The 12,237-nt window shown below is 36.1% G+C and overlaps 1 protein-coding gene across 17 annotated transcripts in view; it reads left to right on the forward strand.

Moving 5' to 3' along the window:
* Ppfia2 (PTPRF interacting protein alpha 2) overlaps positions 1–12,237 on the forward strand; it is a 513,258-nt gene that overhangs the window by 94,233 nt on the left and 406,788 nt on the right. For all 17 annotated transcript variants that reach the window (XM_060377987.1, XM_060377984.1, XM_060377986.1 and 14 more), the window contains exon 3: positions 3,025–3,078. In XM_060377987.1, coding sequence (XP_060233970.1) covers positions 3,025–3,078 — 54 coding nt within the window. The remainder of the gene's footprint in view (positions 1–3,024; positions 3,079–12,237) is intronic.

Consider the following 12,237-nt stretch of genomic DNA (forward strand, 5'->3'; position numbering starts at 1 on the left):
CCTCTATCAATCATCAGTCAAGAAAATGTTCCATATTTTGCCCACAGGACCATCTCTAGGTGGAATTTTATCAGTTGACATTCCCTCTTCCCAAATGACCCTAGGTATGTCAAGTTGACAAAAAAAAAAAAAAAAACAACTCCATAGGAGGAATGAAACTTCCTGCCTATCTCTGTCCATACCACCCTTGGATATACTATGTTCTGTTCGTATGTATTGATGAACATATTTAGATGACAGAAAAGAAATGTTTGCCAAAGATTTTGTATTAATCTTAAAAATTCAAATAATTATCAGAAAAGTTCCGTTTAAAAAAAATTATCGTGTAAAAGCAATGGCAGGTAAAAGGAAAAGCACACTTCTTTGTCAGTGAACAAATGAGGCCTAGAGAGCTGTGAATACAGCCCAACACAAAATTGTAATCTCTATTTAAACATTATGAGGATTTGGGCGGAGTACTAATTTTTGTCACTTCATTATTTGATTCTTCAGAGTGAACTTTGCAGATGGCAACGTCATACTGAAATGTTAAAATATGGGATATAATTTACCGTGCTCAGGGTTCCAGCATGTTATTAATTTATTTTATCTTTCATTATACTACTCTTAACTCAAAGCCACGGCTCTTATCTACACAGTGAACAAGAGACAGTGTATTCTAGAGCCATGTTTCAGTGACAGTGGTCTAGTAATATGGATTTACGTTACCCAGATTATATGTGTGGAAGTAATTCCGTGAAGTGTTTATAGTTAACAGAAAAAAAAAGAGTTATGAATAAAAAAATTTACAAAATACATCAGTAGGCACACCAGCAAATCAGGTTACAGCAATGTTACCTGACATCTCAAACAAATCAAAGGGCTTCCTTAGCCATTAGGGAAATGCAAATCAAAACGACCCTGAGATTTCACCTTACACCCATCAGAATGGCCAAGAACAACAACTCAAGTGACAACACATGCTGGAGAGGCTGTGGAGAAAAGGGAACCCTCCTCCACTGCTGGTGGGAATGTAAACTTGTACAACTACTTTGGAAATCAATCTGGCGTTTTCTCAGACAACTAGGAATAGTGCTTCCTCAAGATCCAGCCATACCACTCCTAGGCATATATCCAAAGTACACAATTAGGACATTTGCTCAACCATGTTTGTAGCAGCTTTATTTGTAATAGCCAGAAGCTGGAAACAGCGCAGATGCCCCTCAACTGAAGAATGGATGCAGAAATTGTGGTACATCTACACAATGGAATATTACTCAGCAATGAAAAATAAGGAAATCATGAAATTTGCAGGTAAAAGATGGGAACTGGAAAGGATCATCCTGAGTGAGCTTTGCCAGAAACAGAAAGACACACATGGTATATACTCACTCATATAAACATATAATATAAGGTAAACTTACTAAAATCTGCACATCTAAAGAAACTAATCATGAGGGAGGACCCTGACTAAAATGCTCAATCCCCATCCTGAAAGGCAAAGAGGATAGACATCAGAAGAAGAAGAAGAAAACAGGAAGCAAGCTAGGAACCTGCCACAAAGGGTCTCTGGAAGGCTCTGCCCTGCAGACTATCAAAGCAGATGCTGAGACTTATGGCCAGCTGTTGGGCAGAGTGCATGGAATCTAATGTAAGAAGTGGGAAATAGTAAGAGCTGGAGAGGATAGGAACTCCACAAGGAGAACAACAGAACCAGAAAATTTGAACACAGGGAACTTCCCATAGACTCATACTCCAACCAAGGACCACGCATGGAGATAACCTAGAAACCCTGCACAGATGTAGCCCATGGCAGTTTAGTGTCCAAATGGTTTCCATAGTAATGGGAAGAGGGACTGCCTCTGACATAAACTGATTGGCCTGCTCTTTGATCACCTCCTCCTGAGGGTAGAGCAGCCTTACCAGGCCACAGAAGATGACAATGCAGCCACTCCTGATGAGATCAGAAGGAAGGAGAGGGGGCTCTCCCCTATCAGTGGACTTGGGGAGGGGCATGCGTGAAGAAGGGGGAGGGAAAGTAGGATTGGGAGGGGAGGAGGGAGGGGATTATGGGGGGATACAAAATGAATAAAGTGTAATTAATAAAAATTTAAAAAATAAAAACCTCAAACTTTTTATCTGGTTTTCAATATATATCAGTGTTAGGTCTGGCTAGTAGCAGGATGCCTTTGAGCAGACTAGTGTGTGTGTGTGTGTGTGTGTGTGTGTGTGTGTGTGTTTATGTGTTTGTTGTTTCATTTATGAGAGATGGCTTACAAGTTAAATCAGTTGCCAACATATTAAATTTTTTGTGAGGTTTTTTTTTTTTCTAAAATCTGTCATTCTATTTTATTTTGAAAAGATTGTGTGATTGATATCATTTACATCAAATCCCTAGAATGGATATGACAGAATTAGTCTCATTTATATAAACATCACTGCCTATAAAAACGTATCATAGCATCTTTAATTTCTCCATTCATAATAACTCTGACATGTATAATCATTACTTATGCATTACTTTCTGTCCCTATTAATTCAACATTAAGAATTAATCTTTGTATAAGACCACTGAATCTACCCAATATCCTAATATTTTACACATGTATTAATAGATAATTTCGAGTTTTTGTGGATAGAATACCATCAGGAAGGAGTCCTCTTGAAAAATGTTGATTGAGGTTATTTCTTGTTATTTTGTTCTCCCTTTAGCTTTTTATGATAAAACATCCTTTTTCCTGTCTAGAGTCATTTTCTTTTCATATTTCAAGAAAAATTGCCTGCTCACATTTATTTTTACTTTTACAGATTGTAAAGAGTTAGAAAAAATAATCAGATCTTTGCATGTCTGCTATTTTATAGCTTTGTAAGGATCCAGTATTCACACACCACACACCAATAATAATAATAATAATAATAATAATAATAATAATAATAATAATAACTGAATCACCTTTCCTTTGCTGCCTTGACAATACACTGTGGGACTGGGTAATGTCCATGCTATTAAGTAGTATTTTCAATCATCACCTCTTCCCTTTTCAGGACATCGAATCCCTAACTGGAGGGCTGACCGGTTCTAAGGGGGCTGAGCCGCCGGTAAGTTAGACCCTTTATTAGATATAAGTGTTACACTGAACTGAGAGTTAACATATATCATGTGTCATGTGGTGAGGCTTATTAAAACATAATGTTGATTTTAGGGGTAATGTTCTGGCTTACAAATGGTACCTTCTCAAATAACTAATCTACATTCAAACTGGTAGCATAAAACTAATTAGTGTTCTGGCTTACTGGTGAAAACTTTCCTAGCATATACAACGCCCTAGATTCAATTCCCACTATGAAAGAGGAAAAAAAGAATAAATGTTTTATCAGAAATCATGATCACTTTTTACTTTAATAATAAGCTTAACTAACTTGAGAATTTATGATTCTAAATTTGAGTTTTAGGTTTGAGTTTCACAGTATTTTGATTTTACAGAGAAAAATTACATTCATGCTATTCTTTGTGTTGACTGTTGATATTGTTGTTCCTTTCCTAATTATCCCAAAGTGCCTTCTAGATAATTAAGGAATAAGTTCTCAAGTTTTTAGGAATATATATTTGCATTTTTCCATGTTAAAATGTGGTGTATATGGGTGTGTGCATGTTTTCACATATATGGGCACACATCAGGGGACACATGCACATGGGTGTCCCACAGTAAATGTGAGGAGTAACCCTCGATAGCTCTTCTGCCTTTTTAATGAAGTACAGTCTCTCATGAAGAAGCAGAAGTCATTTCTCTAGCCATTCCTATTACCTAGCTTGCTCTGATGATCCCCTGTGTTATCTTCCAAATCTACGGGTGGGCACCATGTCAACACAGGTTCTAGGTACTCAAACTCTGGCCCTAATATTTGTGTGGCAAGTGCTTAATCACTTAACAGTTTCCACAGCTTTTGAGGGCAAATTTTCGGTTGTAAGAACAACTTGATGTATTGAAACATCATAGATTTTTTTTTCCTGAGCATTTGATTTCAGCAGACATTAATTAATATGACTTCCCTGTGATGTCAGGCTTGAGAAACAAAATTCAAAGTATGTAAATCAAGTAATAAGTAATATCCAGTTTGTGTTAGTAAATGGTCAATGAATGAACTTACATCACATATTTAATTATGGTGAGATTTAATGAGTTATATGCATGCGCGGGCTAATTTTGTCAACTTGACATAAGCCTGAATGGAGGGAACCTCAATTAAGGAAATGCCTCCATAAAGATCCAGCTCTAGGGCATCTTCATAATTACTGATTGATGTGGAAAGACCCAACCCAGTGTGGGTGGTGCCATCCCTGGGCTGGTAGTCCTGGGTTCTATAGTAAAGCAAGCTGGGCTGTAATCCCAGTACTCTGGGATGCAGAGGAAGGCGGATCTTTGAGTTCAAGGCCAGCCTGGTCTACAAAGTGAGTCCATTATAGGCAACGCTACACAATGAAAACCTGTCTCAAAAAACCAAACCAAACCAAACAAACAGAAAACAAAAAGAAAGAAAGAAAGAAAGAAAGAAAGGAAGGAAGGAAGGAAGGAAGGAAGGAAGGAAGGAAGGAAGGAAGGAAGAAAGAAAGCAAGCAAGCAAGCAAGCAAGCAAGCAAGAAAGAAAGAAAGAAAGAAAGAAAGAAAGAAAGAAAGAAAGCTGAGCAAGCCTCCTCATGGCGTTTGCATGAGCTCCTTTCTCCTGGTTTCTCCCCTGTGTGTATGCTCCTGTCCTGACTTCCTTCGGTGATGGGCCACTGTATGTGGCAGCATAAACCGAATAAATCTTTTCCCTCCTTATCTTGCTTTTGGTCCTGGTGTTCCACCCACAGTGATACCATAACTAGGTCAACTCATAACTCAAGTTTGTCAGATTTAGATAAATTAAATTTAACTGTTAGAGCATAAGTGAATGTTAAAAGATAATTTTTGTTTGCAGCTGTTTCCTGTTTCCTGCTCAGCAGTATTTACCATTTCCTTTCTGTGCTCATCATCTATTTGATACAGGAAACATGTTCTGGTCTCAAATAGCTACTTACAATATCCACAGAAACTCCAGCACTATGGAATATGGAAAGATGAATCATAAGTGAACCCGTGAAAGCCAACTGACATGACTGTCATATGACGTTATACTTAAATGTTATCAGTGACTGCTCAGGGGATATATTTTCACTTTCTACTTTATATGGTACATGAACACACAAACAGCTATATCAGAATAAATTTGTCCTCTTCAATCACTACCGTTACCTGTTCACTAACTTCTACAAGAACTATGTAAGTGGAGACTAGCTGACTTGAGAAGGATTTGGTCCTAATTCCTAACAAAACTAGACTCCTTTCTTCTGCAAGTGGTGTAAAAAATCTGGTCTAACACTTACATGTAAAAATGAATTATTTCTCTAGTAACAAACTATAGAAATGAACCTCCCTCATCCAGTTTTTATATGAAGTTATGTGCCTAGTCTTATTATAACTTGTTTTGCCATATTTGATTGATATCCCTGGAAGGCTTGCTCTCTTCTGAAAAGAAACTGAAGATTACTGGATCTGGGGAAGAGGGGAAGTAGAAGGGACTGGAAAGAAAGAGGGACAGGAAACTGTGGTCAGGATGTAAAATAGGAGAGAAAAATAAATAATTTAAAAATGCATTACTTCATCATAGCATTTAAGAAAGCATGCTTCCCTGTATGAGTGGGAAAGTAGGATAGCTATTAAAAGAAACCATTTTTAGTGGGAAAGGATCATGGGAAAAAATGTATTCTAATGTCGACTCTTATAGATAACTTATCACCAAAAAAGAAGGAAGTATTTGTTATGAAACTTTGGATACTAGGTAGAAAAAAAAATATATGGTTTCAATTTTTACCTTTTTATATTGGTTTTTCTTTAATGTTTTTAAAATATATAATTTTAAAATACAGGTTGTTCATCCCAAATATTTACCTGATAATTAGTATTTTAGAGTTATGCTTTTTAATTTTTGTTTTAATTTTTTCTGGGGGGTACAGGGGTTCCCTGCATAACAGCTCTGGCTGTTCTTGACTCGCTTTGTAGACCAGACTGGCCTGGAACTCACAGAGATCCACCTGCCTCTGCCTCCCTGAGTGCTGGCTTTAAAGGCATGCTGCACCATATCAGCTATAGGTCATCTATAATACAGGTACATTCTGTATAGACATTGGTTATACTTTATTGAAAAAGTCTGTGACTGTTAAATATGAATTTAATTCATTTTAGAAGTATTTTAATTTGCATTTCTTTAAATAATCAGATGTACGATAATACAATTCAAGGAAGAAATGTACTTTTTGGCAGAAACTTTAAACATTTAAAGAATACATATCATGTTATTGAGTTTCAGAGAATATCATAACTGAAACCATAAATTATTATTTGGAAACAGTTAGATGAAGGTATTGAAAAGTAATCTATTTATTAGTGACATGAAGCAAACAAAAATCTTTAAGGAAATCATACTGATTTTTGGAACGGAGAAACAAAAATCAGGCCATACCAAACTTATAAGATATATTTAATATAATACTTTGATAAAAATTCATAGCATTGAATGCTCATTTTAGTCAAAGCAATATACCCTAAATCTGTAACTTGTTTCTACTTTTAATAAAGAGAAAGCAGATGAATTTAATCACACATCCAACAGAAAAATAAAACAAACGTTAACTATATCAATGAAATTGAAATGAAAAGAGAAAAATATAGGAATACCACAAATTAGTAAATAATTCTACCTTGTGATTTTCTTCTTACATAAACATATATGAATTGTATTTTTAAATTATGATTTTTGGTTTAAAAATATAGCTTTGTAGTAGATAGAAAGACTATGGGTTTTATCTCAAGCACTGCAAAACAAACATATGAACATTATTAAGCTTTTTTTGTATTACTCTTTGATTGCTATATCTAGTTTGCTTCAGTAATATTTGTACCTAAATATGTGCTACCTTTTATGATGAAGATTAATCTGGGATCTAATTTCTATGAGCTGAAAGCATTGCTGAATGAAGAACATGGTTTGAGACAATTTTTTGAAGACAGCTCCAAGTTATTGTTTAACAGACAACATTTTTTTTCCTCGGTAATAGAACAGTAATTATTCTAGGATAAATATGTGATATAGAAGTGACTGAAGTACTATTCTCAGCAACATTATTTCTAGATTCCATGTTTTAAAATATTCTTCTTAAAAATACTTTTCAAAAATAAAAGCATTCTAAAATCTTCTTGAATTATCTCTGAAAAACAGTAAATTGTTTTCTCTTTAGTTATGAAATAGAGAGTATTTCAATTTTCAAAACTGTCCTTAACATTTATTATTGAAAGAGCGGGTGTGGGCACAGCACAGCAAAGGCTGCACAGAGAAACCCTGTCTCTAGAAACAAAAACCAAGAAACCAAACCAGAACAAAACAGATGACCTGGAATTTAAAAAACAAAATGACATGGCAAGTAGGTTGTTTCCAAATAGTAACCTACTATTACACTTCACTGTAAAGAAATTGAACACCTGAAGATGTTGGGTCTCCTTCTGCCAGGAGTCCTATATCCAAGCACTCTTTTGAAGTCAGAGATGATTGCATACAACTTTCCCATTTCAAAATTATTACCAAAATTAAAATGCAAAATTAAAGAGACTTGGCAACTCTCAGGAACTACCGGAAACTAGGTGACCAAATCAGTAGCTTAGACCAACAAGGCCAGGGTGGGGAAACAGGAACCTCACTTCAGAGAGCCGAGACAATTGAGACCTGAAGAATTAGGCATCTGGCATGCAGGTAACTGGGTGTGTCCTTCCCTGTGGCACCCAAGCTATGAAGCAACACTGTCATGATTGGATCCTAAGAGTGCTGGCATACAGGTGTTGACCTTTGGGCTGGCACTGCAATTCTTCCTAAACTGCAAGCCAAATCCAAGTCCACAGATGGAGGTTAGAAAATCAGGTTGGCAACAAAATATAATTGTAGTGACACATATTTTGGGAGAACATGTACCAAAGGATTTATTTTTATAATTTGGTTATATTCTGAAAATAATTTGGATCATATCCGTTTGTTAACTAGCATTGAAAAATCAGACGTTTCTTAAGGTCATTGTGAATAAAATCAAATTAGGAAGGATGTGAGCCAAAACTTAGACTACATGAAGCATGTCCTTAGATACATTGTAACATACATCAACATACGTCAGGCAAATGTGAACACATTTTATTCTACTCCAGGGTGTAATTAGGTTTTATATCTGTCCCATTGCCTCACCCAGAAATACGCCGCTGGGACCTGTGGTTCCTTTTGTTTTGTTTTCTTTCTCCACAGTAAGCAGTAAAATTCATGTTTACTGAATATTGGACTTGGTTTATTTTTAATTGTTCTAAGACTCTTTTGTTAAATGCCAAGGGCTCTCTTCGTTTCTGGAGTGCAATGAATAAATGAATTCCCATTTGCTTTGTCCCGAGCTTGATACACACAATGTCCTGAACATTCTTTAGCTCTATTAATTTCCCCCACTGAGTAGCAAAAATTGCACAGTCTGTGTTTTTCTTGTACTTTCTGTTCAAATTTTATAGCTCCTTGATAGTTCTTGCAATTTGGGTACACACACTGCAGAATTCTTTAAAAATCCAATTTCTGGAGGCTGTTCCTGAGATAAGGTTATATGTTTTTCTAGTTGTAAATACACTTAAAAGTTTAAAACCTCCCGAGCCCATTTTAAGTTTGATAATTCAAAAGTGGCATCAGCTTATTCATGATAAGACATAAAATAATATTAATCTTAGCTTTGGTCTGACTTAACTCTTTGAATCATAAATCTTATACTTACTAACTTTTGTTCTGTTTGTATAAATTTTGTGTGTAGTTAGTTGTAAGCTGTGTGCTGCGTGTTTGATCTGATTTTAGAAATGAGTAGCCCCTTTTAAAAACATTTTGATGACTCTGTGGCTCTGACGTCATACAGTCCACTCTCATGTGTTCAGTTCAACCTCTCTTCATAGTGCAGAAACCATTCTGCCTCTCTTCCACATTTTGCCACCAAATACTTGCTCATCCAAGTGGAGCCTGCCCTGTAGCATGGCTGGGGTGGGAATGGGGTGCAAGGGAGTCATTGGCTCTGGGTGTAATCCACCTGCCAGTGTCATGTGGCAGCAGGTACGCCTCTTAGATAAGTAACTCTTAATTTCAGAATCTTCCAATGTAATCGGCAGAAAACTTAGCAGAAACTAGTTATGGTATTAGGTAGGTGAAGGGCCAGGGTTAGGCCAAGTAAAAGACCACAAGTCCAACTGGTGGAAATAATGAGACAGCAAAGCAACATTCCACTTTAAAGGATGAGTAGAAATTTTCCAAGTAAGATGTGGTGTGTCAGAAAGTATAACTACACAAACCAGAAGTATACTATACAGGTGTGGACGGAGTATGGATTAATCTGGGATGAGAGAGGTGGGAAGACTGAAGGTAATAGTGTAAGGGAGGGGAGGACATGGGAGAAATTTGTATTCAGTACCTGAAGACCTTAATGAACCCTGGGGCCTTCAAATATGAGGACAACCTGATTGAATTTTTTATATAATATTTTCTTGGCTATACTTGGATAATAAATCACAGAAGAGTAAAGAAGATCAATGAAAAGTTTCCTACAGTCTTCTAAAATGATGGAAAATTATAATGACAATATTTTTCTAAATCAAAGTATGGAAGAAAAAAATTCCTTGTGATCTTTGTCATGTATCAAAGCTAAGAAAGACAGTGTTTCTAATAGTAATCATGAGAGGCTACAAATATGGGAGGGGATGTGAGAAGATGTTTTCCTGCTTTAGATACTAACTAAAGTATCTTTTGTAGTGAGAACAAACTTGAAGAAAATTTTTCGAGGGTAAATGACATATCTGTAGACGAATTGACTACAGCTGAGCTGAGAAAACTGAATGGTTTTAGACATGTTAGCTACAGCCGAGAGGAGAAAAATGAGTGCTTTGGAACTTCTCGTGACATTTTACTTCACACAGTTGATCTGCATACATGGAAGAGCTCATTAATGTTTCAGAGAGGGTGAATGCATTCCCTGTGAAGCTGTGTACAAAGCTGGAAGAAAAAGCAGTTGCATGTAAAGCTCTAAGCATGAAAATACTTTAAGTAAAGTTAAGAAGAAAGTTAAATGTCAGAAGTACATGTCTTTCAGGGACACAGCAGGGCAGCACAAATCCTAAGAAACTATGGCATGATAAATACCAAGTTTGAACAGGGATTGGCTGAAAAGGTTATTAGCAGTTTCATGTTATAGACTGTTCTAGAAAGAATAGTGTCTTTTGTATTCAGGGACAAGAAGATAAATGGCAATGTAGCTGAGGATGATTTCAGTCTAATACTTCATATGAAATCAAGTTTGAAATAGACTAAAATATTAAAGAGACAGAAAAATAGATGTGGAATTTTATATTAAGGAGCTTTGTACATGTGTATATAATGAACAGTATGAAAGTCAAAACAAATTTTAATATGTCCAGGTCATAAACCCGAGAATTAAAACACTTCTTGGTGTCAACAAGAACCATATGCGGTTATTGACTTGTATGATGAAGCTCAGCAGGAACTGATCTCGTTGGATCCAGTTACATTAACAGACTGATAGGCTAGCCTGTTGGATGTTGTACTCATTGAGTACATGAGACATTTACTTTCTTGAGTCTAAACTATGTTTAACAATTAATACTAATTAAATAATCTTTAGTCTTAATAGCTGAAAACATATAAACATAGACCATGTTGATACAATTCAGGCTTTTGTGTTCAATGAAATGTCTGACAGATCCTCTGGAATATTTAGTAGATTTTAAACCACTGCAAGTTAAGAGCATGCATGTTTCTGACCTTCTGTATTCCTCTTTGCAAGGCTACTATAGCTTTACCAGTCTCTGTTAAAAGCTACTTCATACCTACTCTGTCTAGAAGCCACAGCTGCAGATTTAATTACATGCAAGTTATTTCTTCACAGTTATTCTGAAACACACCAGATTCGCATTATTTCTCTTAAACAATCTCAACATTCACATCTGCAATCTTTCCTAAGTTCTGATTTCAGTGAATGCAGTAGGATAGTTTTTTGTATGCAAGTGAGACCATGGCACATTTATGTTTAAGTCTTCATCAGATTCTCACTAATATGAAATTTTCTTTGCTCAGTGATGGCAAAAGTTGGTTTCAGCCTTGGTGGTATCAGGATGTAAGAATTAAGAAACTATAAAACTTGTACATTGAAATTTTATGTTGAAGAAATAGACAGTATTCCCAAAAACGCCCTTCATATTAAGTTTATTATGGAAAATAGCAGCAAAGAAAATAAAATGGAAATAGAGATGAACATAGATGTTTTTCTCTCTTAATTGCCACTATTTTATTAAGAGAGAGAGAGATCACATTTATTTGGAGCTTAAAGTTTAGGTTGGACTGGTTGGCCCACAAACCCCTGAGATTTTCTTGTCTACACACCTGCAGTGCTGGGATTAGAGGCACACTCTGTTGTTCCCATCTTTTTTTTTCCCCTGTGGGTGTGGTGGGGTGGGGTGGGGAGTTAGATAGGAGTCTAAACTCAGGCCCTCATCTTTGCAGCATTATCCACCATCCATTTTTTTGGTCTCTACATTGTTTAATATACCTTGAGTATGAAAAGTTTTGCCTGTTTTTTGTTGAAATTTTAATTGACAGTTTCAGTTACTTATTATATGAATTTTAGTCAATTTCACCCTGTACTTTCCTATCAATGTCCCTCTCACTCACCCGCTGACACTTTTTATTCCAAGGAGTTTCCCTCCGACTTTCATGTGTTCTGTTTGTGCCAGACCCGCTGATAATTAGAGTTCCTAGCATGAGCGTGGGCGGAAAGTTACTCAGCAGAACAAGGGCAATTTATCTATGTCTCTTTAGCTCAAGAGCCCATGTGTGTGTTCACTTTACTGTCAGAAGCCCAATATTCCCAAGAATGCCTAAAATATTGCAAGCCATTGATGAGCATTTGATGAACAAATATGTTAGATAGAAGGCTAGTAGTAGTAGATCCTCAGATGGCAAAACTTTGATCAAAGTATTGAACACTCAGTAAATAGGGAGCATCTTTTGAGATGTGGAGTGCGATTTTCATTACTGCACTGAAAGGTCTATGCTAGATATTACTGCATAGCTTGAGCCAAATACCTGACAAAAAACTTAAAAAGGAAAAGG

Source organism: Meriones unguiculatus, chromosome 2, assembly GCF_030254825.1.
Source record: "Meriones unguiculatus strain TT.TT164.6M chromosome 2, Bangor_MerUng_6.1, whole genome shotgun sequence".
Lineage (NCBI taxonomy): Eukaryota > Metazoa > Chordata > Mammalia > Rodentia > Muridae > Meriones > Meriones unguiculatus.